General features: G+C 32.5%; 2 protein-coding genes across 3 annotated transcripts in view; one reads left to right on the forward strand and one right to left on the reverse strand.

The window, feature by feature from the left end:
- Positions 1-27,940, forward strand: part of ERO1B (endoplasmic reticulum oxidoreductase 1 beta) — a 62,658-nt gene that overhangs the window by 31,403 nt on the left and 3,315 nt on the right. Inside the window, exons 5-15 of the mRNA XM_037007312.2 lie at positions 1,441-1,523; positions 5,190-5,263; positions 10,357-10,477; positions 10,613-10,659; positions 15,397-15,408; positions 17,285-17,311; positions 20,037-20,129; positions 20,260-20,506; positions 21,321-21,390; positions 23,555-23,641; positions 24,599-24,732. Coding sequence (XP_036863207.2) covers positions 1,441-1,523; positions 5,190-5,263; positions 10,357-10,477; positions 10,613-10,659; positions 15,397-15,408; positions 17,285-17,311; positions 20,037-20,129; positions 20,260-20,506; positions 21,321-21,390; positions 23,555-23,641; positions 24,599-24,732 — 995 coding nt within the window. The remainder of the gene's footprint in view (positions 1-1,440; positions 1,524-5,189; positions 5,264-10,356; positions 10,478-10,612; positions 10,660-15,396; positions 15,409-17,284; positions 17,312-20,036; positions 20,130-20,259; positions 20,507-21,320; positions 21,391-23,554; positions 23,642-24,598; positions 24,733-27,940) is intronic.
- The window catches only part of GPR137B (G protein-coupled receptor 137B), a 74,059-nt gene continuing 56,822 nt past the window's right edge, over positions 10,704-27,940 (reverse strand). The window contains exon 7 of one of the 2 annotated variants that reach the window (XM_037007311.2): positions 10,704-11,811. In XM_037007311.2, coding sequence (XP_036863206.2) covers positions 11,797-11,811 — 15 coding nt within the window. In that variant the 3' untranslated portion in view covers positions 10,704-11,796. The remainder of the gene's footprint in view (positions 11,812-27,940) is intronic. The other variant, XM_073241260.1, reaches the window with a different exon arrangement.

Below are 27,940 nucleotides of genomic sequence, written 5' to 3' on the forward strand. Positions count from 1 at the left end.
CATAACATGGTTAGTTAGGAATGGACTCATCTTGCTCAGAATCCCAAATTGTGGTTCTTGCAGCAGCAATAGTATATTTATATGATTCGTTTATATAGCTTCTTTTGAGATACTTCTTTTGAGTTATGTTTTTGGAACCTCTACAAGAACTATACAGTGTAACTACAGTATCAGATGGACCTAACTCAGGTGTTTTTCATGCACAAATTTTTAGTCTTCTGTTTCAACTAGTCAACCTGTCATATTCAGAATTATGTTGTATGATGTAAACAATTATCAAAATGTTTAAAGCATAGTACTTTTAAATGGCATTAAAATATTCTTTTATTAAAGATTGCCCTTTTCCTTTTATAAGCATGCCATAATTAATTTTGCCATTCATGTTTTTGGATAATAATTTAATTCTAGTTTTTCACTATAGTACATACATAATAAAGATGATACCCTCTCTCTCTGCTCCCTTATGCATCCTCTCTGTTTTCTTTTTGTGCCATCTCCCCTGTGTTGCCTTTGGTTTGTACTCAATATTAAGATCTAGATAAATAAGTAAACAATATAAAGACAGTGAAAATTCCTCTGGACTCCTTCCCAGTCCTATCCTGTTCCCTCCCTCCCCAGAGCTAGCCACTTTCTGAAGTTGATGTGTATCCTTCTGCAATACTTTTCACTTGCATTGCACATTTATCCACAAGTAAAATACTGATGTCTTACTATGAAATTTTAAAATATTAAAATATTGTAGTTTTGTATTTCTTCAGATTAAAACCTTTTTTCAGTTTTTATTTTTACTCTGAATTATGCTTTTGAAATTTGGTCTCTGTCGATACGTGTAAATTTTTTAATTTTAGCAGTTGTATAGTATTCAGTTGTATATCCATGGGTTAGCCCTTCCTCTATTCATGGACATTACAGTTCTCAGTTTCTTGCTAATATAAACAAAAATGCAGTAGCCTCTTTGTGCTTTGTCTCATTTTGCACATGAGTTTCTCTAGAGTTCTGTTTAGAAGTACATTGCTAGGCCATAGGGTATGCCTATCTCAACATTACAAGATAGTATCAGTAACTTTAAGTGGTTGTACTTCTTCTGTTTTGTTTTTAAATGATGCTTGGATATGGTTTCAGCTGTAGGACTGCTCTTTCATGGGCTTAATGCATTTTTACAGCTCTAAATAAATATTGTCAAATTACTTTTCCAGAGGGTTTTCTCAGTTCACGTCATCACTAACATACCAATGCTAATTTTTTTACTTTTCCTGTCTTTACTTATTTAGTTACTGGAAATTTGTGACTTATTTTGATTTTCTTAATTATGTTAGGGATCTTTATAATAGGTTGTATTTTTTAGTATATATCATTATTGACAGATTAACTATTCTGCCAGTACAACCTGAAATAGAGAGGTAATAATTATTACTAAACTTATTATGAACTTCCTTTCAGTATTTGAAAGTGGCAAACAGTACCAAAGAATTAGAAGATTGTGAGCAAGCTAATAAACTGGGAGCAATTAACAGCACATTAAGGCAAGTTTTATTTTAGTATTATTAAGAAAACATTCTCTTATTTAGTTTATGTCAGAATCTTCTGTTTGGGTGCCCTGCTGGAAGAAGTTATTCTTTATCCTAGATTCCTTCATAGCTTTGCTTACCCTTTTTGGCTGCTTTGTTCTTAAATTTCTAAGTGTATCATTAATAGTGACTCTTGTAAAAAATAAAAATGTAGAAGATCACTGAACTAGCAAGGCTTATGGGTCCATTCTTCCTGATGTTAAAAAAGGAACTTGATTCTCTAAGTCTTCTATAAATAGTAATTCAATCTATATGTTAACATTTTGAATGATAAAAGTTACTTTTAACATAATCTTTAACTTTCAAAAAAAAGTTTTTCTGTTGACTTTTCTATATTTGCTTTAAGTATAAACCTTCCTTTGAAGGCCAACATAAATAATTAATAAATGGTTTCAGATTATGCAGTATAAAATGACTGAAAATATCTATGGTTGGGGAAGGGGAAGGGAATATTACTGAAATTCTTTTTAATTTCCCTATTCAAAATTGTAATTGTTAAAGACTTAATAAAGCTAGCAGTCTTATTTATTGAAGAAAAATTTTCATATAGAAAAGTAGAAAGGAGCTACAAGGTGGCCTGTGTGGCTGGAGTACAGTGATCAGGACAAGCAGTAGAAGACCAAGACAGAAGATGCTAGGATAGGCCCAGGGGTAGGGCAAGGTGGAAATCTTGTAGAGCCTTGAAGACAATTATTATGAATATTGCTCTTAAACTGAGTGGAATGAAAAGTCATTGAAGGATTTTGAGACAGTGCATGGACAGAGCCAGGTATTACATTTGGAAGACTGGTTATGTGAATTTTGTAGTAACCCAGTCATCCAGTTTAGCTTAGACCAGAGGCATAGCAGTGGAAATGCTGAGTAGTAGTCAGATTCTGGATGATTTTGAAGGTAGAGCTGACAGGATTTGCTGAAGGATTGGATGGATGAGGTATGAGAAAAGATAAGAGCTATAAAATTTGGAACTAGAAAAATGGAGCTGCCATTTACTGCACTAGGGACAACTGCAGGAGGAACAAGTTTAATGCAAAATTACAGTTCAATCTTGGACTTCTTAAGTTTGAGCTGCCTGTGAGACATTCAGCTGGAGATGTTGAGCAGGCAGTTGGATATACAAGTCTCAATTTCAGGGGAGAGGTCTGGGCTGGAGGTAATGTGGGAGTCATTCAATGAATATGATATTTCAAAGCTATAAATCTGAATGAGATTACCAAGGAAAGAATATAAATAGAGAAGGGATTCAGGGACTGGGCCTTAAGTCATAAACTTTTTGAGGTGAGTTGCGTTTTCATATTCTTTATTTTGCTATTGTTTCTCCATGGTGGTGGTGGTCGGGGGGAGGGCTTGCATTTTTAAATTATTATTAACTTGTAAGCATTCTTCATATAATCTGATAACAATTCTTTGTTGGTTATATGGGTTGTTAGGGCTTGTCTTTTGATTTTGCTTTTAGCTTTGTTGTTGAACAGAAGCTATTAATTTTGAAAATCTTAAGTATAACACATATGTAATAAAATATACAAGTCCTAAGTGTGATGGTCATTTTAATTTTACAAAGTGAACCCAACTCTACAGCTACCATTCAGGACAATCTACTTGCTCCCCAGATGATTGCCATGTATACTTTCCTAGTCACTACTGCCCTCCAAAGTTAACCATTTTGAGTTATGTTAGCAGAGTTTAGTTTTGCCTGTTTATATAAATGGATAATAATACAGAATGTATTATTTTGTATCTGGCTTCTTTAATTCAACATTTTTCTGTGAGATTTATTCATATTCTTTAACTTAACAGCACTTAATTGTTTTCATTGGTGTATATTTTTCCGTAATAAGACTTTCATGTTTCCATCCTACTGTTGATAGTTGGATGTTTTCTCCTTTGGGGCCATGTCAGAAAATATTTTGGTACTACATTTGGATGGTCTATGTAGAATTAATTACTGCCAAATGGTTTTCCAAAATGACTGCACTAAAATTCATTGCCCCTGGTATTGTACAGTAGTTCCTCATTCCACAACTTCTCCAATTGGTACTATAAATTTTAAATAGCTTTCTTGAAGTTTGACATTGCACTTATTCGAAATTTGCAATTTGGTGTTTTGACATATGTGTACTCATGAAAATCAGAATCAATATAGCTGTCATATTTATCACCCCCAAACTTTTTTCCTGCCCCTATTAGACTCTACCCCATTCCTTCCTGCCCCTGTTTCCCACATCAAAGACTTGAATTCATAGCATCATCTTGGCCCTGGGTTAAGCCCAAGAAATTCTTATGGAAGTAGCAAGGCATCCATCTTCAAACTGACTTACAGAAAAGCTGTACTAGGTAATTGCTAAGGTTCCTTCTAACTCATTTATAAATCAAACTGGGCTAGCTCTGTTACCAATGTCCATTAGCATTCCATATCTTCTCCACTACCATGACTTAAGGCAGGGATTAGATTCAACAAAACCTCATCAAAAAAGGATGCTGAAAGAAGAAAACTCCTTTAAGTCAGTCATATTGCTAACAAGAAAATAGGAGTTTATCACCACTGCTTCATATTTTACTATTTTCAACAGAAGAGTTATCTGATTAAATATAACTATTGTTATTTTAGCCATAACTGAAACTTAGACCTTCTTGTTTCATGGCTTCATACATTGCAACTGAGTCAACTATGATGTAAATTTTTCCATTAACTTTTATTATTAGGTTAATTATATGTCCCCATAGGAGAAAAAAAAATCACACAGTAAATTGAATTGGAAAAACTTATTGATAAAGTTGATGTGATGCAGCCAGACTTATCTACTTCTTGTAATGGCTGTGTTATGCAGCAGTTTCTTAAATACAAAATAAATTCTTGCTGTGACAATACCACATTTAGGAATTATCTGTTTTATACCTGGTACACAAATATTTTTACATTTTTTTTCTTTTGTGTAGTGAAAAAGGGAAGGTAATTAATACAGATACTGTCATCATATATTTAAGACAGAGAAAGTCTGAATATAGGTTAAAGTAAATGTAGGTCAAAGTTTTTTTGGATGAATGTCATTGTTCCTTTATCAGTTCTCCAAGTCAGAAACCTTGATCATAGATTTTGTTAAATGTGAGGTAGAATATAAAATAAATGATCTACCATGATAAAAATGAGATTGGCATTACCATTTAATAAATACCACATTGGATAAGAGATCCTAGAAATGCAGTTCTGGGGTTTTGGGTTCTGTAAGTACAGAAACAATTTGAATTGAAAGAATTATGAAGTAAAGTCCTACTTTAGTAAAAAATAATAAATATTTACTATAATTTCTAAGTCATTGAAATTGAAAAGGCCAGCTTGAATTCTGTGTTTACATCATATATATTTGTAAAATAATTTTCTAGTCAAAGTAATTATTAAACTAGGGCTAATAATTTATAATTAAGAAATAGGCATCACGGAGGCTAATAGCTTTGTTTTTCATATAATTTGTTTTTATAATTCTTTCATGTAACTAACTGAATTTGTGATACCATCCAAATACTATAGAAGTGACTCCAGATTATTTTTTTTATTTATACTAGCTAGAGTGTTAAAATTTTCAATTCGAACTATAATCATTTTTTTTTCCTTATTCTTTCCCATAGTAATCAAAGCAAAGAAGCTTTCATTGACTGGGCAAGATACGATGATTCACAGGATCATTTTTGTGAACTTGATGGTAATAATATAAACTAGTGTAATTAAGTTATTTTAACTTTCATCTTTTTACAGGACATTAAAGTCAGTGAAAATATTACCAGTTATAACTTTAATACACTGGATGTTGCTATGGCATTTATTGAGCGCCTGTGTTTTAGTCCTAGGCTAAGTGTCCAAAGTACATTATTTCTGATCTTTACATATACCTCATTAGCTATGTCTTACTTCATACCTGAGGAAACTGAGTTTCAGAAAGACTGAGTAACTTGCTTATGATCAGTAGCAGGATCAGTCCCACATCTGAACCCAAAACCTATATTCTTTCCATATGACACACCATCTCCTATGGACCTCCAATTCAAGCCACTTAGTTATAGGTCTGTGAACCTATTATGAAGATGTTCAAAAAAAGAAATTGTGAAAAAAAAGAAAGAAAGAAAATGTTCACACTGGAATAGTCTGCAGGTCTCAACAAACTAACATAAAGATATTTTCCAATGTGGGGGAGGACTCTAACTTGATTTTCCCACAGCTCTTGCTTCAGGAGTCCCCTGGACTAGTACAAACAGAGCACTGCTTGAGAGTAACTACTACTCTTCCAACAAGATAATTGAAGTGACTCAGGTTTTTAATCAATAGAAAAATATTCCCAAGAATTGGCTTAAATCATTCATTTGGCCTCTCTTCACCTTCTACCTTAGTATTATTAATATTTTTGGTGGTGGAAAAAAACAGTCTGGAGTTCAGGCATGCATACTTGGAAATGATGAGTTCTTCTGAACTCTTAAAGCATCTAAAGTGACACTTCATGCTGCTTTCTAAAGCCTTTAAAAAGATTTGTATGCCAGATTGTGCTATTAATCCAGTCTGTATTGGAATAAGTTACAGTGAGCTACAGTAGTATGGTAGATTGAAAAGATGCTGTGAGATGGGTTTTTATTACTATAGTTATATGGTTTCAGCAAAAGTTTTTAATCTGAGCAAGTTTCTTTGGGTATCTGGATATAATAATAATAACAGGCAATTAATAAAATACTTGTATTATTATAGTTGGAGTTGGCAAAGATTTTATCAAAGCCATTGTACCCAAGTACCCATATCATTGCTGACTCTCTCAGTTGTTCTTTGGTTGTCTTTCTAATTATAATTGATTGTTCAACAATCATAGTCATTTCTTCCCAACTTCTCATCTTACCTATTCTTTGATTAAAATACATATTTTCAGTAGTATTCATTTAACAGGTTTTCAAATTAAAAAATCATTTCTATTGCTATATATTCTCATACAGTAAATGTGAATATATATTTCTCATATGTATTTAAAGTATTTAATAAAAAACTTATTAAATCGTATGGCCTTCACCTTTTACCTTAGTATTATTAGTATTTTTATTTTTATTTAATATTAATATTTTATTTAATAAATAAACTCAATTGCAGAGATTACTTGGCATAATTAAATTGATGTGCCTGATTACCTGTCATCAGTATAAATAATGACAACTAATTTTTTAACATTAGCTTTTTAAATTGTAATAGTGGAAGGGATATTCTATAAGAATTAACATAAACATCCTTTAAGATTTTTAGGATTATATAATGAAAATAATTAGTAATATTTATATTTTGTATAGTTCTTAAACTTAAAAAACCATGCTACTAGTAGGATTAGCACTACCCCTGTGGGTAGTAATGTTTATGTGTGTCCCAGTGATATATATCTGCCAATTTTAAGGTTGTCAGAATAACATTAGAGTCATTGTTTAGTTATCTCAGGTATCTAAAATCATTGGATTAAAATAAAACAAAAAATATGAAGAATATTCACTCCAGTTTATTGGAATATATCCATATGCCCCTGCTCTCTGCTGTTTTGTTGTTCTATCTTTATTTTAAAGGAAGATGATCCTTATAGATCAAATAGTAGGTTTTTAAATAATTCAGCAGTTTAAGGTAAGCTGTTCTCTCTACCCCTATTTTTTTTTTGGTTGTTTTATGCATGGCTTGCATCTTCCTTTGCTTCAGGTTTCTTCTCGAATGTCACATCATCAGAGAAGCTTGCTCTCACCTCTTTCTAACCACTGCTCACTCTTTGTCTTTGTACAGCTGCCTGCTCCCAGAGCATTAAGAATTAAGAGTGCATAACATGTTAGTTTTTCCAGTTGTTGTCTGTCTTCTCTACCTACACTGTGAACTACTTGAGGGATAGGGCCTTGTCTTTTTGGTTCACTGCTTGCATCCCTAGTGCCTAGAACAGGGCCTGGACAGGGTACATACTCCATAAATATTTGCTGCATGAAGTAGTTGGTTCATAAAGAACCCAATAGTGTGATAGAGTTTTACTTTTACTTTTTCCTGAAAACGTGTTCATGAATAAATTTAAGTATTCTTTGAAACAGTAGTTTCTAAATTTCACTGTATATCAAAATTACATGGGAAGCTTATAAATTAGATTCTCCTCAACTCAGTTATGTTTTAACAGTGATTTAGTACTAGTAGCAATTTGAGACAGAGTTTGTGTAGGCTTAATATTGAGTCTGTTACTTAATATTTCTGATTGGCATCCAAAAGCAAGTAGCCTACATGCTAATTTGGCCTGTGGTACCATTCTGTTTTAAGAGATTTTTGGGTTAGGAGGGGGGAAGGAGTATCTAATATATTGTAGGAAATACAGTGTAGCTTCCTAACACTAGCATTAGATTAGGACAGTGGGAAAAAAAATTCAATTGGGAAAAAGGTATACTTGAGAAGAAAGAGAAAATATTAGTTCAAGTTCTTGAATTCCCAGAATTAGGTATTTTGATTCAATGGAAATTCTTTGCATCCTTAGGTAGTGGTTAACATGACCAGTAGAAAGAACACCTTTAGAGCAGCTTTGTAGAGGGGGGAAGAAAAGAAAACTTTCTGGGAGGAGGATATAATAGGGATCCAGAGATAATTATCTGAATGAATGATACAGCTGTACAAATGGAAATAAGTTAAAGTTTAGAAACAATTGAAATCATGTCAGGTGACCCCAGGGGTAAGAAAGGGCACCAGGACTGGTGTGTTTATAGATGTAACTCAAACTGTGAATGCTTTTTCCCACTCACATTTCTGCCTCTGGATGGCATGAGATTCTTATCTAAACTCTTTCTTCTGTAAATGGACTGTGGTAAATATTTTAGGCTATGTGGACCACATGATCTCTGTTGTAACTGCTCAACTGCCATAGTAGTTGCTAACTTCTTGTAATTTAAAAAAACCTAACTTTTATGTGATTTTTTAAAGTATTAAATTTTTTTAAAGTTTTTAATTGAATTAAGGAGAACGACACACTATGAACACTGTGAATACAAATTTTACTTAAGTCATTACAAATTGATGTAATCCATTTTACTGTTGTGAATTTCTGCTCCCTTAAAATATATCTTAAGTCATTGTACTTTAGTATCTGAATCTGATTGTTTTTCTTTATCAGTTGTTGCTTTTGTTGGACAAAGAAGTCAATACTAGGCCAGTCTGTGCATTCATAGATGTCCCTACATATGGTAGGCTTATGTGCACACACACATTCTTCATACATGTATACATATATGTCAGTGAATATATATTTATATGTTTAATACTTATAAAATTTTATAATTGAATCAATTTTTCAAATGAATTTAATCAAGAACAGCTCAAAAGAAATTAAAAAATATGTAACAGAAACTAGTGACTTGTAAACTTCTGCTCAAGTTTTACTATAAAAGCCAGACTTTTAATTAATAATTTGAATGTATATTTTTAAATCAAGTTTTTAAAAAAAATTTGTTGTTTTCAAGTCTTAATCTATGTCTGTGGATAGCTTCTGTTCATCTATCTGTAAATTAACTGTTTTCTGTGCCTTAACTTTTATAGTGGAATCCATAATGTTAGGGCTAGAAGTAGAGTCAGTATTCTTCAAAATCACCTTTCCTTTGTCTGCAAGCTAGGTACAACTCATTTAGTAATGACAAGTTGTGGGTATCTTTGTACTCTTCTTCCGACATGAAAGTACCATGTAGTTCTTGGAAGGCATGGATCAGGGTGCCATTTTCCCTTAATGATTTTGGATAATCTTAATCTTTGGCCAGTAGATATGGTGGCTAACAAGAAAGTACTATCAGGTAATGAAAGGGGAGGGACCATATTTGGCTAATATTTTAAGTTAGGTGTCTATATAGTATTGATTTAATCTCATGACACCAAAAGGTAGGAAGCAGATAAATAAGGGAATACATACATGTGTGCTAACATACCTAGCATTTAAGTTTATATATATTAAGATCATACATTTATGAAGCATAGTCTTTTTCATTTTTCTATAGGTATGAAAGCACGTGCCTTTTTCCATTCAAAATGTTAAGCCTTAATATTAAGACAATTTTTCTTTACTTTTTATATGCTTCAGAGATCTCTTATTAAAATATGCAAATAGTAGAGACCTAGTAAATACTAATTTAGTTCTCAACACAGAAAATATTAATTTTAACTGCCTTAAGTTCTTGAAGTTGGACCTACTCAGCTGGGGGGGAAGAACACTTCAATATATTAATAGTGGTAAAAATAAATTCATAAGGTACTTTTTAAACTAAAGCATTGTGTAATTCTATAAATGATCAAATTTGAATCACAAAATTAATGAGCCATATACCTAATGTCAAAAGTAGAGAGTAGCAGGGAAATCTCTATTTTTAATATGACCTGTGCTAACAAAATAAGCATCTTTCCACATATGTGTTTAGGTAGGTATATGCATAGGCAAGAAATCAAAATATAAGAAGAGGTTATGATTCCATTCCGTTAGGTCTTTAAAATTCTGGATGGTTAAAACTTAGGAAATGATTAATAAGGTGAGGGATATTATATTAAGAGAGCACTGAGTGTCCAAAGGAAAGGAGGAATTGTTTCCTCTTTTAAATGCAAGTTATTAGAAACCCTGGACCAGGGACAGTCACAAGTGTGCTGATCACGCTGCTATGTAAGTTGGAGATTACTTGAAAAGTGTAGCCTTTCTCTAACCTTTCAATAGTCCTGTTTATTTGGTGATGCTAAATTTTAGGTAAGTGGTGAAATATGCATGGTTTTTATGAAGTGTTTCTTGTTCAGATGAGAGATCTCCAGCTGCTCAATATGTAGACCTCTTGCTGAACCCAGAGCGTTACACTGGCTATAAAGGGTCTTCTGCATGGAGAGTGTGGAACAGCATCTATGAAGAAAACTGTTTCAAGTAATTGGAGGGGGTAGGGGAAGGAGGAGGAATGTCTGAGTGAGGGTGGAGAAAGGGGAGTATGTGTTTCTGTTGGAAAAAGATTACATAAAAAGTCAAGCCAACTTATGTTGGGTTTTGTGCTTTCTTTTTCAGGCCTAGATCAGTTTATCGTCCTTTAAATCCTCTGGCACCTAGCCGAGGTGGGTTTTTTCATATTTTCATGCTTTTAAAGATTGTTTACAAAATTTTTTTGTAACAAAACAGTTGGATAAAATTTTCAACTATTTTATATTTTGCTTAATTTGAATGATCAAAAGTGGGAGATAAATTCAGTCTCAAGACTTCTACATGTTTTATATAATTATTGTCATTTACTGAGTGCCTGATATGTGTCAGGCCCTAAACTAAGAGTTTTATGTAAAATAAGTCAGAATATATGACCAGTACTTATATACCAGAGGTTTCCTAAGGAACTCTTAAAATCTGGCTGCCCAGGCCCTATCTTATACCAATTAAATCACTATCTTTGGTTTTAGGCCTAGGCATTGGTATTTTTTAATTCTCCAGATGATTCCCAGTATTTAGGCAAATTTGAGAAATAATGGGACATAACATGTTTCTCAAACCTCAGTGTGCATACAAATCACCTAGGAGCCTTGATAAAATACAGGTTCTGATTGTGTAGGTCCACGGTGAAAATCAGGATTCTCACAAGCTCCTAGGTCATATCCAGGGTGCTGATCCATGTACCATACTTGGAGTCGTAGGGCATAGAGAGGTTTCAGAAAGCTAATTTGCTTGCAGCAGTGCTCCAAACTTGCACTGGCCAAGAAGGTAGCCACTTCCCACATCGGACTATTATGCACATGAAATGTAGCTAGTGTAGCTGAATTTTATGTTTTATTTGATTTTAGTTTATTGTCATTAAACAGCACTTTATTATTTCAGCAGGACTATTTTATCTTTGCATCACATACCATTGAATTTTTAGAACTTCTTAAATGTGGGTATTAGAAATAATTTTAAATTATGTATATGACTGACTGACTTTAGATTTCTGTGGGACAGCATTATTGTAGGCAGTTGGAGGTTCACTCAATATATAACTATGGAGCATCCCCTCAATCTGTTCTTAACAAGGGGCCAAAAAGCCCTGTAGTCCACTTAGCATTCTGATGTTCTCTTTAGACCAGGATTGACTTAAGAACTTGAATTTCCTGGTGTAGATTTGCATCTTTAGGCATCTCTGAGAACTAAAATGATGCAGAAAGGTTGAATGAATGGACTTCTCTTAGATGCTCCCTCTATCACCATGTGGCAGATATTCTTCCCCAACTTCATTCTGACACTGCCTGGAGAAGAGAATTGGATAATGAAAGAGGTGTGCATGGCTTATCCTTTGTCTTTACTACTTTTACCTCATAACTTTTCTATTCTCAACTCAAGTATTTTTATTACACAAGATTTTATAAAACTTGAAATGATATAAAAGTTATACAAAGTAACTCCCCTCACCCTACCTCCACACACTGTTTCATAAGTACAGAGTTTGGAACGTATTCTTGCAGGACTTTTTATGATCACTTTATTTTTAAGGATATAAATTAAAACATTTTTGTTATTGAGGTATAATTGACATACAGCATTATATTAGTTTTAGGTGTACAACCTAATTATTTGATATTTGTATATGGTACAAAATGATTACCACAATAAGTCTAGTTAACATTTGTCCCCATACATACAGAATTTTCTTTCTCATGATGAGAATTTTTAAGATCTACTCCCTTAAAAATTTCAAATATGCAGTACAGTATTAACTATTGTTACCATGCTGTATGTTACATATCTAGGACTTACTTATTTTATAACTGGAAATTTGTATCTTTTGACTTCTTTCAGTCCACCCCCAACCCTGCACTTCCCGCAACCACTGATCTGTTCTCTGTATCTGTGATGTTGGTCGGTTTGTTTTTAGAGATCCCACATGTAAGTGAGATCATACAGTATTTGTCTTTTTCTGACTTATTTCTCTTAGATAATGCCCTGAAGGTCTATCCGTGTTGTCACAATGGCAAGATTCCATTCTTTTTTATAGCTGAATAATCTGATCACTTATTTTTTTTTAAAGGTACTTTTTTTTTACTTTTTAAAATTCAACTATAGTTGATGTACACCTGAAACCAATATAATATTGTATAATATAGTGATTTGACTATTATATACATTATGACATCTCACCATGATCAGTATTGTTACCATCCATCAACATGGAAAGTAACTACAATATTATTGACTATATTCCTTATGCTATACTTTTCATCACCATGACTGACTTATTTTATAATTGGAAGTTTGTACTGCTAGATCCCCTTCACCTATTTCCCCTATAGTCCAGGCCCTTCCCCTGTGACAACCACCAGTTTGTTCTCTGTATTTATGAATCTATTTCTATTCTGTTTGTTTGTTTTATTTTTTTAGATTCCATATCTAAGTAAAATCACATAGTATTTGTCTTTCTCTGTCTGACTTAACTTCACTTAACATAACACCTGCTAGGTCCACCCATGCTGTCACAAATGGCAAGATTTCATTCTTTTTTTTTTTTTTGTGGCTGAGTAACATTCCATTGAATATATGTACTACATCTTCTCTATCCATTTATCTGTCGATGGACACTTACGTTGCTTCCTTATTTTGGCCATATAAATAATGTTGCAGTAAACATAAGAGTACATTTATCTTTTTGATTAGTGGTTTTGTTTTCTTCAGTTAACTATCCATAAGTGGAATTACTAGGTTGTATGCTGTATCTATTTATAATTTTTTAAGGAGACTGTATACTATTTTCTTTAATGGCTTCACCAATTTATATTCCCAGCAGCAGTGCACAAGGTTTTCTTTTTCTCTACATCCTTGCAAACACTTTTTTTCTTGTTTTTGATACAAGCTATTCTGACTGGTGTGAGGTACTATCTCATTTGATTTTGATTGGCATTTCCCTGATGAGTAGTGATTTTGAATGTCTTTTCATGTGTCTTTTGGCCATCTGTATGTCTTCTTTGGAAAAATGTTCAGGTCTTCTGCCCATTTTTAAATTGGATTATTTGGGGGTTTTTTGGTGTTAAGTTATATGAGTTCCTTATATATTTTGGATATTACTCCCGTATCAGATAATATCATCCAGTAGGTTGCCATTTCATTTTGTTTATGGTTTCATTCTCTGTGCAGAAGCTTTTAGTTTAATGTAGTTCCACTGGTTTGTTTTGCTTTTGAATCCCTTGCCTGGAGAGACATATCCAGAAAAAGAATTGCTGATGCCAATCAGCAGGAGTTTGCCTGTATTTTCTTTTAGGAGTTTTACGGTTTCAGGTCTTGAATTTAGGTCTTTAGTCCATTTTGAGTTTATTTTTATGTATGGCTTAAGACAGTGGTCAGGTTTCATTCTTTTCCATGTAACTGTTCAGTTTTCCCAGCACCATTTATTGAAGAGACTGACTTTCCCCCATTGTATATTCTTGCCTCCTTTGTCATAAATTAATTGACATATATAAGCAAGGGTCTATTTCTGGGCTCTCTATTCTGTTCCATTGATCTGTTTTGTGCTAGTACCCTACTATTTTGACTACTGTGGCTTTGTAGTATAGTTTGAAATCAGGGAGCATGATACCTCTAGCTGTTTTCTCAAGAATTGCTTTTGCTATTCGAGGTCTTCTATGGTTCCATACATACAAATTTTAGGATTATTTGTTTTAGTTCTGTGAGAAATGCCATTGGTAATTGATAGGGATTGCATTGAATCTGTAGATTTGCTTTTGGTAGAATGGCCATTTTAACATTAATTCTTCTAATCCATGGGCATAGAATATCTTTCCATTTATTTGTGTTGCCCTCAATTTCTTTCAACAGTGTCTTTAAGTTTTCAGAGTACAGTTCTTTCACCTCCTTGGTTAATTTATTCCTAGGTATTTTATTCTTTTAGGTGAAATTATAAATGGGATTGTTTTATTAATCTCTCTTTCTGCTAGTTCATTATTAGTGTATAGCAATGCAGCAGATTTTGGTATATTGAATTTGTATTCTGTAACTTACTGTATTAATTTATTCTAATAGTTTTTTGGTCTTTGGGGTTTTCTATTTATAGTATCATGTCATCTGCAAATAGTGACAAGTTTACTTATTTTTTACCAACTTGAAATGCCTTTTCTTTGTATTTAGTGTCTAATTGCTGTAGCAAGGACTTCCAGTACTAGTGGACTTCCAGTGTGTTGAATAAAAGTAGTGAGAGTAGGCATCCTTTTCTTGTTCCTGTACTTACAGAAAGGCTTCCCACTTTTCATCATTGAATATGATGTTAGTTGTGGGGTTGTTATATGTGGCCTTTCTTGTGTTGAGGCATGACTCTGATACCCACTTGTTGAGAGTTTTTATCATGCATGGATGTCAAATTTTGTCAAATGCTTTTTCTGCATCTATTGTGAGATGATCATAAGGTTTTTTTTCCTTCCTTTGTTAATGTGGTTTATTACCTTGATTTGTTGATGTTGAGCCATCCTTGCATTCCTGGGATAAATTCCACTTGGTTGTGGTTAATGATCCTTTTGATGTATTTTTTATTTTGGTTTGCTTATATTTTGTTGAGGATTTTATAACTTTATTCACAGGGTTATTGGTCTGCAATTTTCATTTTTTTGTAGTTTCTTCCTGATTTTGATACTAGGGTAATGCTGGTCTCACAGAATGAATTTGGAAGCATTCTTGGCCCATATTCTTATTAAAAGGTCTCATTTTCAGGATGACTACACAATGACCAAGTAAAATTAATAGTTTAACTTATAGTAAATTTTAAATTAATCCCAATTAAAATAATTAAAATAAGGATTAGAATTTTAACTGTATAAGATGTTTTCTAAAATCCTGTCTATTTTCTCTTTCAGGAGAAGATGATGGTGAGTTAAAACACTCTTGTGTTTGTGTTTGCTTCAAGTATAGAGGAAATATTCTTAACTATCAAAAATTGATTTGTCCTTCATTTAATTCAGAAGAAAGTATTTATCCTGTTTTTTCAGATAATAGCTGCCAATAAATGGTGACAGAAAAAGAAGAGTTTCTTTTATAACGTAGAGTTATCCTATGTTAAAGTATAAAGACCATTTTGCCTTAGTGTTCAGATAGAAATCAGGATCACATTCTATGTTCCCTATTTTCTGGTTATTATAATCTACTTGAATATGTTCTGAAGAAATGGAGAGAGATCAAAATAGTTTACCAGGGAATTTGTCTTGTGACTTCTTTATTTTCTAATGGACTTGTAATTTAAAACCTCACTTCTATCATTATAATGTTTAATCTGATGAATACTAATTTATCAATAATTGGGTACTCCAGGTTAATGAATGAATTTCAGTCATAAGGTGTTTCCAAACAGCCAAAATAATTATTTCAAATGGATATTTACTTATCTGTGTTCAACAGCACAGTGATGAGCATTGTGTAGGATAGAAAGATGTATAAAACATAATGCCTTTCCTCTAGGAGCTGACAATATATAGCAGGGATGATAACACTGTGCCTAAATAATAATAAAGTCTACACATAAAATAATGATAAGGAAGTCCTATGCATACATAGGAAAAACAGTAGGTGATGTAGCTCTTTAGAGGTAGAACAAATCATATCTCACTGGAGTGATCTGGGAAGGTTTACCAGAGGAGGCGGCATTGAGATACATTTTGAATAATGGGACAGATTTAGGCCAGTAGAATTGGATAGTGTGTGCTTTTTGGAGGAAATAGCATGGACCAAAGTCATTGAGAAAGGAAAAATCAAGCATGTTTGGGGGGACCCTGTTATATATAGGGGGGGAGGAGTTTAAATTAGATGAATGGAGACCAGATTATTGAGGAGCCCACAAAGCTAGAGTTTTTTGTTAGCATTTGGGGTTTTTTGAATAAATGAGAGAGAAATGATGAATGATCCTTTTAAGAGTATGTTGAATGATGAATCTGTAGGAAGGTTTTTGTGTTGTTTTGCAAAGTGTGGAGACTCTAAGGAGGCAAAGTAATTCTACACTAATTTATCCCCTAGACTCCTTGCTCAGCTCATCTGTGTGTTGAGTTTTTCTTATCATGCTTTGCTTTTCTAAATTAAAATAAAATAAAGGTAAGTAACTTAGGAAGTGCATTTACTATTTTGATCATTACTGACTGCCTGTTGTTTTTCTTCACTCAGAACAGTATTGGTCTAGAAATAGTTCTTTTAGCATGAGTACACAGAGAAGTCAGGTCTCTCCATATTCAAGTCATTTTTTCTGAATAATTATCTTGAAAATTAAGGGATTCTTAAATTATCCTTTGAAACTAAGTAATCTTATAATTGAGGAAATATATCTAGCTTGACTGGCTCAGGAAAAATGAAATAATTCATAATTTGATTATTGTATTAATAATTGACTATTTTTTCTGGAATTTTTAAAGAGTGCTATGGTTATCATCATCAAAAGCAAATTTAAGATTTTTAAACTCTTTTCCCTCATACTTAACAGATGTTTAAGACTTCTACTGAGTAAAACTTACATAACATTTTGATTTAAGTGTTTTCTCAAAAATTTTACTAGTCAAAATACCATACATAAGAACATTCTCCAAAAGTTGTTAAATTATATTTGAGTTTTATTTTCTAGAACCATGAATCAGTGGACATTTCTAGAGAGTTCTTAATATGTCATAAACAATACTTTATAAACTTAATTTATTCTAATTTGTGAATGATTAAATATTAAGATCTTTAACCCAATCCTGTGTGTGTATGTTTTTGTTTTTTAAGGAGAATCATTCTACACATGGCTAGAAGGTAAACTTCTATGTCTGCATTTTAAATTTATTGGCTTCCTATAAAAAAAAGTATTGGTTTATTTAATATTTTGGTCAGTTTTAGGGTTTATAATCTAAACAACTAATTTTGACAGTGTTTGAAAGAAAATAACGTGTTATATTATTTTGGGGTACAATTACTTGAAAATTTAAGCTGTTGATCAGCCTCAAACCAGCATTACAGAAACACATGAGGCAGATACTGTCATTGGGGTTTCATAACTGGCTCTGTAGTCTTATTTCCATTCTGTGTGTAATTGGTCATCCAAACTGCAATTCTAGTAATGATTATAAAATTGTTTTTTAATATAGGAAATTGAGGGAAGGTAAATTTGAATTCAAAAGGTTTTAAACATATGTACACATGTGAATATAAACTAAACTTGTCTAATTAAAGGGTAAAGCAGTATAAATCCCAGTAATTAGATACTTCGCATTCTTCTGTTTTCTTGTGTTGAAAGTATAAAATGATATTAATAGAAAGCTGAAACATTCTAAGATTATAACAACTTTGGTTAATAACAGGATAGATGATGCTTTTTAAAAATTTACCAAATTGCCATTGATTTATGAAACTAAAAGTTAATATATGTTAATGAAAGATAAATGAGTTGAGTGATACAGGAAAATTGATATTTCATGACCATAATCTCATAGTTCCCACAGAGTTAAACTTAGTTAATTCTATTTTATCTTTGTTAATTGGTCATGTTATCTTTTGAAAATGATTTCTCTTTAATGAACTATGCACATCTTGGCCATGATTAAGGCAAACATTATTGATATGCTAAAACTTCTGGGAATTATATTAATAAATAGCCTATGTGGAAGATGCTTAGTTTTAATACACTTTATTCTAGAAATACAAATTGTAAAAAGAATATTTAGCTTAAAAGAAATGGTCAGAGACTGAATATTGATAATAGAGGATGAGAATGAATTTTATGGGCAATGTCGGATTCTAGGGTGTACTGCGATAACTACTCTTCTAGTAGTCAACTGGTGGGAGTCCCTGAATATTGATACATAGTATTTATAGGCAATAGGCCAACTTCTCTGAGATTCAGTTTCCTATTCTGGAGCGTGAGAGTGGCATTAGCCATTCAGCTTACCTACACTGTGAGTGTAGATAATGCCTGTAAAAATTCCTTTGAAAATCACTAAACAAATAATTAGTCCAAATGCCAGGTAATACTGTTCCCATCAATCTTGCCCTTTTCTGAGAGAAAAAACTCAGTGTCCTATAAGTTAATTGCTGAAAATGTTTTTGAATAAAATTAAATCCAAAAGAAGAGAACCATTTTCTAAATTTGGTGGTTGAATTTGATCTGTATTGTTAGAAATAGAAGTTGGTGGATTTTGCATTTGTAAATCAGCTTTTGCAGATGTTACCTAAGAGTATGACTGTGAAGACTTTTACTTGGACCTCAGTGTTCAGAGACAGCCTCAGTCCTAGTGGCAGACTGCACACAGGGAAAGCTGTTCAGCAATTTCCTGCAAAGTGTGTTGTGTGTCTTGTTCGTGTGCTCAGTTGACACATATTCTATTACCATTTTGCTTAACTTACTGAATTTTTGGTTTATAAATGGAAATCTACTTCCACTCCTTCCTCCTCCCTATCACCTGTTTCAGGGAAGGGACTTTGTGGGCTTTACAAATTTGAATTGCTTCCTAGTTTTTCATGTTCTCCTTTTTAGGCATATGAATTTTCACCAGCTTTGCTTTGCCTGTTTTCCCTTCTCTAGTCTTTAGGCATTTATTGGGAAGTAGGTTGGAAGGAAAAGAAACTCAACTATAAATCTGATCATTTTGTTGTTTGACTGAAAGTTTTACTAGGAAATCAGTACCTAATGTTTTATCAAATTTATTCATATTGTTTGTATCCCTTGTACTGTAAACATTTAAAATTGGCTATATCCTTTAGGAGGAAGTTACAAACTGAATTTAATTTCTATCTTTTGGTCTCCATCCATGATCCAGAATATTCTAGCAAGAATTCTGAATTAGGGAATGAGATCTCAAAAGATTATTTTTTCCTATTAAAAGCTACTTGCCTCAGAGCCATCTATGGTAGAACATAGACAATAAATTGAAGATAGATACATCTTCACATATATACTCTTAGATTTTAAAATCCCTCAGTAAATAAGTGAGGTTTTTTTCTTAGTGTCCACTATTAAAGCCCATTTTCCCCAGGGAGAGGTAAAAAAAACAAACAAACCCAAAAGGCACAAACAACAAAACAAAAAAAATCCTGTTGGATGGGGCAATGGAGGGAAAAAACTAATGGCTTTGCATCTGGTGGATTCTTAAAACTTGCTTTTTTGTGTTTTTATTTATTTTTAAATTTTTATGTAAAGAATATTTTCTAAAAATTTTTGCTTTTTTTAGTGTGGGAAAATATACATAAAGTTGATCATCTTAACTGTTTTACAGTTTACTATTTAGTGGCATAAAGTACATTCACAATGCCTATATTACTCTTCCAGCAAGAGAAAATTACCATATTCAGTTAACTCCTTTCTAAGGTCAGAATCTTACTTTTCTAATGCAAGAATTTTGATCTGATTATTTTATATTATCCCTTGACTTATTTTTAATGTCCTTGAATCTTAATTATAAAAATAAACCTATGTGATGAATCTTCTTGACTTGGTATTTCTGTTATCTAAATGGATGTGATTTCTTAATGTTTTTCTAAATAGGTTTGTGTCTGGAGAAAAGAGTCTTTTACAAGCTTATATCAGGACTTCATGCTAGTATCAATTTACATCTGTGTGCAAATTATCTTTTGGAAGGTAATTAAATTTTTATGTAGAAATTTTGCCTTCTGTTAGTATAAAAACTGCGGTGGGGAAATACATATTCTCTATAGAGAAAAAAGTCCTATTTATTAAAAGTATGTTACATATTTCTCTTTCTGTTTAGAAACCTGGGGCAAACCTAGCTGGGGACCTAATATGAAAGAATTTAAACGCCGCTTTGATCCTGTGGAAACCAAGGGAGAAGGTCCAAGAAGGTTAAAGAATCTGTACTTTTTATACTTAATTGAGCTTCGAGCTTTATCAAAGGTGGCCCCATATTTTGAACGTTCAATTGTTGATCTTTACACTGGAAATGTAGAAGAAGATGCTGACACAAAAACCCTTCTACTGAATATTTTTCAAGATACAAGGTAAGAATTGAATATTAGTGATCTGAAGTTCTCCACTTTGTATTTAAATGAGGTGTAGTACTTGAAATAAAACAAAAACTGACCCTAGAAGTTAGGGAAAGGAAGAATTTAGATCTGAGAAGGAAAATGTTCAGTAAAACAACAGCATTTAATTTTTTTTTTCTAAAAGTGTTGATTGAAAAGCATCTATGAAGTTTTGTTGCAGAAACTTTTAACTCTTGAAAATAGACTATATTTTTAAATATAACTTTAAATTTTACATAGTATCAAAAATTAATGCTGTGTTTTTACCCTACTAATTTTGTATTCTTCCAGTTGCTATTTAAATTCAGATGGTATTGTAAGTGCATTAGCATAAGGCAGATATCTAGGGGAACATTAGCCTTACTTGTAGAATATAACCTTTAAAAAAATGCTCAGTCTATAAAACTTGAGTTTACTGGTTAAAATGAGCATGGAGGAAAGTTGGATTAAGGAAGTATTTAAAGTAAATTGCATTAAAATTTTAAAGATGTTTTAAAATGTTAAGAGAGTATTGTACATGTTTTCACATAAATTGTTTTCAGTTAAGTTTTTAGATTATTTTTACCATGTAATTTCTTTAAAACATTAGTCTTATAAATTACAAAGCCATCTTTATTTTTATCTTGCTTTATACTTTTATTGAATAGTTTACATGTGAACTGTTTGCCCCCTTCCTCCATTACGAAGCCTTATACAAGTAAATTATAAATTTTAAATATTTGTAGGGATAGAAAATACTCCTAGAGCTCTAATACACTGTACCTGAATTTTTTATCTGTCATTTCCTCAGGTCCTTTCCCATGCACTTTGATGAGAAATCCATGTTTGCAGGTGACAAAAAGGGGGCCAAATCATTAAAGGTAAAAAGTTCTTCTCTGGCGGTCAGGGTGGGGAGCAGTTGACTTGTTTTGATCCTGTTCACTTAAACTGTTCTTTCCCTGTTCTCCATCTTGTTGAAGTTGGTCAAATTGGATTTTAGCATAAAGGATACTTAAAAAGCTCCTTCTCTACAGTTCCTTCTCAATTCTTTTCTCTTTTCTAGTTTGACAAACTCCTTAGCAATTACTCAGTCATTCTGACCAATGAGTGTGGCACTTTTGTAAGTGTCTTTTTAAAGGGTATTATTTTGAGAGAACGTTTTCTTTAAAATCACAGTGTTCTTCTGATGCATTTTTTTAGAAATCATGAGCTATTAGCCACTTTGAAGGCAATAAAAGATATTGTTTATATTTTATCTTATAGAATGTTACAGTTTTTGAAATTATGTTTTTTTCCTAATGGACTAACATAAAAGGCAAAAATGACCTGTTAATCTGTGGTATCACAGGGAAAATGTATTTTAGGGACATAAACTTTGTGTTAGGAGGTCTTTGTTTCCATTTGCTTACAGTGTGTTAAGGGATACACTGTACCCTTAAAATGTTCATATAAGTATTTGAAATTGGCAGTCTTCTAGCAGAGACCCACAATCTTTTATCTGCAATTACGAAATCCAAAAAGCTCCAAAAACTGAAACATTTTTCTTATGTTGGTGCAAATTAATTTATTAGCAAAACCTGATCTGAACTAATACAAGAATATTTATAGTTTTCTTTAATTCTGTATGAATATTCCTCAATTTTGCTTCAGAAACAATGTATTTGATTACAGGGTGTTGCTGCACACTTTAGTGGGATATTTCTTATTAAATAGTGTATATGTACTGTGTTTCTAAAATCTGAAAATACTGAATTCTGAAACATTTGGCCCTGTGGTGTTTTAGATGTGGATATACTGTAAGAACTAATTAGCACTGAGTGGTTCTCCACTGGTGAGTTTCTTGGTATTTCTGAAATGAAAGTAGTTTAGCTACAACTGTATTTTAGTTTTGGAAAGTTGTTTTATGATTCTTTTAGTGGTATATTGTTATTTAATACTCATTTTCATAATGCTTCCTATTTTCTAAGTATTTATACAAATATACTTTGGATCTTCAGAATGCCCTTGTATAATAGGACACCTGTAATTATGTGTCTTTAGTAGATGAGGAAGATGAGACTGAGAAAGTACTAAGGTTTCAAACTGGCTTTCAACTACAAAGTCCTGGAAATTTGGTTTGCTATTTTTCAAAGGTATATTAAAGAGAACTTGAGTCCGTTTTTCCATCTGCTCCAAAGAACATGAATTACATGAAAAATGGAGCAAAGGAGTTTTTGTCTTTGGCCAAGATATTGATTCCTTGGGAGCCCTTTGGGCAGCTGGCCGGAGCTCATGGTAGCCAGAGTTTTCAGGCTATTTGCCCCCAACTTCATGCAATAAAATGTTTACCTCAATACAATAAAATGATTTTTATTTTCTATGTTTGCCATGTGAAAAAGATGAGGAAAGTTCCTTTTAACTAGTCTAATCCTCAAATAAGGCAACACTGACCTTAGAGACATAGAAACTATGCACAGGTGCTCACAGGCAGAAGAGTCTCCTCTGTGTAGGAAACGATTACAGTAAAATACAAGGAGTCCAATCAGCAAGCACCCCTGGAGATGCATTAGCAAATGTGGGGACTGTGAAACCACACAGCCCTGTGATCATCAGTGCTGTTAACAAACAGTGTGGTACTAAGGAGAGAGATGAAATTGGTTAGTGTCCTAGGACTAGAAGCTATCTCATTTAGACTCACAGTAAGCAACACATCAAAAATAAATGAAACATAATGCAGATGTCAAGTGGAAATAGCAGTTAAGTTCCTTAAAAGGAAGAACTATATGTTTTTTACTTATGTGTTCCCCATAGTTATGTCAGTGCTTTGCATAGAGTAGCCCTTCAATTGAAAGATTATTGAATATGTGGAATGAATTATAAATTTCCATTGATATTAGTTCTTTCATGTGCCATGTTATGCTATACAAATTCAACTGTTTTTCTTCACTGTTGAAAAATACAACTTACTCATTAATAAACTTTTAACACTTTTATTCCTTATAATTCAGACAAATACAGTTTAATTTTAAACGTCTAATTAGAATGATAATATTTTGTGAATGTTAGGAGGAATTCCGATTACATTTCAAGAATATCTCCCGTATAATGGACTGTGTTGGATGTGACAAATGCAGATTATGGGGGAAATTACAGGTTTGTGTATTGTTTTCTGTTTTGAAACTATTACTAACCTTAAGTTTTTCCACTGAGAAGTTGAAAGTTTTTATTAAAATGTCCTCATTGTTCATTGAATTAGAGATCAAAAGTGTGGTTTTTGTTTTACTGATGAAAAAAATTAATAGTAAACTCTGTGTGTTATCCTTATGTGTAAGGATGTTTTCCTTATTACTCTATGTTAATAATTTTGGTTTTATTGTATCTGTTTCTGTTGGTACAATCTGAGATTCATTTCCGAAATTGTTATAAATGGAGCATATTAGTATTTTACATACCTATAAAAAATATAAAGCATAATAATCTTAAAATACTCAATTATCAAAAAAAAAGACTATCAAAATCTGGCAACTGGATTTGTTTAATTATCAAAAGAAGACCATCTGGTCACAAAATAGGAAAGTTCTACCAAGTAGGCCTGTTTCCCTATATATTCCGTGTAAAAGGGATTGATATTTTACCTATCTTTTTTACAAAGATGTTAACAAATCATAGAAAATGAAGAGAGAATTATTTTTAATGGAGGCTTAACTGAAATCAGATTTTTATTTTTCTCTAATGCTAACAATTGAGAAATTACTAAGTGTAGTTATCTAAGTTTTGAATTGCTAGGGGCTATAAAGAATTCTTTCAAGGTTACATTAATGAACGTTGTAATCCTAATGTGATATTTTCTAGGTTTAAGAAAAGATATTTCGGTGATTTGGAATAGTATGATATGAGTCCAACAAGTATTCATGTTTCCTTAACAGCTTAGATAATTTTATCGTATGAATAATCTGAGCAAGTAAAAATTGAGTTCATATAGTTAACCTTTTGGTAAACAGTTCAGATTAATTCTTTGATTCTTCTCCCTGTGATTGAGTAATCCTTTAAACCTTTATAATGGTTATTATTACATGAATTTAATTATGAATTTATCACTATTTTCTCTAGACTCAGGGTTTAGGAACTGCCCTGAAGATATTATTCTCTGAAAAAGAAATCCAAAAGCTTCCAGAGAACAGCCCATCTAAAGGCTTCCAACTCACTCGACAGGAAATAGTTGCTCTTTTAAATGCTTTTGGAAGGTAAGAACTGTTTTCAGTGAAGACTTCTGATTCCCCTGCTGGTTTCAGCAAACTGCTAAGATCATCTTCTCTGCTAAAATAGTTTGTTTTGTTTTGCTTTGTTTTGTTGACAAAGAGAAAGAATTATCATATATTGTCACTCATGTACTCATAAGCTAATTTCTCTACCAGTCATAGGAAAAATTAATAGTTTTAGATTGCTGGTATTTCTCAGTTTGTCATCTTATTTTTGTGGGGAGAATATTCCAATAATACTGTCTTCAGCTGTATATAACTCACTCAGGTACAATAACAGGAGTAAGGAAAGCTCGGTTGAGAAGGTGATGAAAAGGAGATTAGACCTTTTAGCTGCTCTTTACTTCTTAAGCTGAGGAGGCATTTTTCTTCCACTCATTCTTACTGCACTTTTTTCTGCATAATAGACATATAGTTTGCTTTCTTTTTATACCACAGATTGTCTCAAAAATACTTTGAATTTGCCTAACAGATATATGCAATACCAACTAAGTGATAGATGATTTCTTATGCTTTCTTAACATGCATCTTTAAGTTAAAAAGTGGAAGTTGAATTAAATTAATTGCTCCTTCCCCATCTTAATAGCATAGATTTCACCTGTTGTTTCCCTTATCTAAAGATGACTATACGTTGAGATTTCAGACATAAGATAGACATAGAATAGACACATGAGTAATTGATATTTCATGAAAAATTCAGTCTACTCACTTATGAGGCCTGTGGTAAAACAAAAGCAGAGAAAGCTAATTAAATTATTCAAAATAAAATGTAAGTGAAAAATATTTCAAACACTTTAAACATTTTAAATGTAAATAAAATTAAACTGAGGAAAAAGCAGATGTTAACCTCCTAAATCTCTCTGAGTCTCAGAAAAAATATTTGTAAGTGCAACACTTCCTGCTTCAGTTCTGTCTAAAGTCTGGTGTTGCCTTTCATTGTTCTCTAGACAATATTGGACTCAAAATCAGGGATCCTAGTGTTGGAGTCCTGGCCCTGCCATTTACTAGTAGTGTGAGCTCAGGCAAGTCATTTCTCTCTCCTAGCTTGTTTTCTTTCCTGTAAGATGAGGATGATAAAAATCGTTCACACAGAGTTAACATGCAGACAAAGATTATATTATGGCAGTGCTTTTTAAACTATAAGATGCTACCTAAATTCGATGTCATTGGGGATGCAGTGATGGTGATTTCTAAACACCACTGGATGTTTCTCTTATTTTTCAGTACTTAAAACATTTTCATTTTTTTTCTTGACTAAACTAGATGTGAGAAGCCTTTCTTAAGAGTAGTAACACGAAGGGTTGTGATGGTTTTACACAAATAAGGTACAGTCTAATCTTTGTTTTCTTCCCAAGGGCCAAGCAAATAGCAGTTTATCCATCTGCTTTTTTAAAGCTCTTTTAAAATATTCACCTTTAACTCCCCAATTATAAAAGTAATTCATGGTCATTACAGAAAATTTGGAATAACAAATGAAAATATAATAAAAAAATTAATTTAAAAATCACTCATATCCCTACCACCCAGGACTATTTCATCATATGATGTATATTTAACGTGTATTTTCCCACTACTTACAAATAAAAAGTTTACATATATAAGTGTGTGTATATATATGTATTAATAGAGTTGAAAGCATACTTTTTGTGTAGTTACTCTCTTTTACTTGGTATTATATTGTGATTTGTCAATGTTAAAATTCTTTCGTAAGCATTATTTTCTTTTTTTATTGAGGTGTAATTGACATATTGGCTTCAGGTGTATAGCATAGTGATTTGATTTTGTATATATTGTAAAATGATCACCACGGTAAGTCTTGTTTAACAACTGTCACCATACAGAGCTACAGAATTTTTTTTTTCTTAAAAGAACATTAAGAATTTAGCAACTTTCAAGTACATAAGCATTATTTTTAATATATGTCCATATTCTGCTTCAGTGACATACCACAATTTAGTCATTCTCCTTTTATATCTTAATTGAGTTTTAGTGTTTCCTTCATAAGGCTTCTGTACATTTGTTAGTTTTTCCTTAAAGAGTATTAGTTTTTCTTAATTTTTAATGAGGTCTGTTTGGTACATCTTACACCTGATTATCAGTCCATTTAAATAGTAAATGATTTTGGCTGCACCGATACACACAAAATGATTGTTTCAGGTTGGGGAGTTGATGAATGCATCAGTGCAAAAGTAACGAGTTTCTCCTAAATGAATTGGTAGTGTTCCGGCAGACTGTTTAATACAGTTCCACCTCAGGGCACCCAGCACACCGTTGCTTTTGTGACACTAGTAGGTAGGGACATGAAGTGAGCATTGTTTTTGGTTCTGGCCAGTGAATCCTGGAAAATGTGGTTTCTTTCTCTTGAATATTCTGCAAATGTCTTTCCTACACTAACAGCCTTTTTTCTTTTTTTTTTGGTAGTTTCAACATGAATATCAAATGGTTTATTTTCCAGGGAACAAATAGATATGGCATTAATATACCTGTTGGATATTAGAATATATCTTAGTTTGCCTCTGAAAGGGTAAAGCATGAGGTAGATGCAGGAATGCACTGTGCTTTCCTGTTTGTCTCTCAGAAGAATAATAGAGAATATGAGAAGTGGTCTCAGGTAATAAATAGTGAGGTCTAGAATGCATCTCCATAGACACTATGCTATAATGGTCCCATATAGTACTGGTCACTGTGTGCTCTGCTAGTAGAAGGGACACACCATAGCAGTTTGTATGTAACCTTTGAGTTTTCTCATACTATTTTGTATCTAAATCAGACTTTGAATGGGCTTTTTTTATTCTCAACACATCTGCTATTTACTCAGCTCTCTGCTCGTGAGTCATGGACCTTGGTATTTTCCTCATCATATATGTTCATCTGCTATTTACTCAGCTCTCTGCTCTTGAGTCATGGACCTTGGTATTTTCCTCATCATGTATGTTTTGGTAGGCTTTTTTTTAAAACAGGTACTTTGAGCTTTGAGGTACAGAATATGATTTTACACATTTAATTAGCATATTGTTTTTTCTAGTAATTAAAAACCATTCCTATCCATTGATATTCTGGATTAAATTCATTTTTCTATTAATCCCACAATTTATAAAAGCATAAAGAAAATGTTTTTGAACCATAGAGAGCATAGGTTTTTTTTGAGAGGCTATATAGTTCTGAGATTTGAAGAACTGATTAGAACCCACTT

This window comes from Manis javanica, chromosome 7 (genome assembly GCF_040802235.1).
Source record: "Manis javanica isolate MJ-LG chromosome 7, MJ_LKY, whole genome shotgun sequence".
NCBI classification, from domain to species: Eukaryota; Metazoa; Chordata; class Mammalia; order Pholidota; family Manidae; genus Manis; species Manis javanica.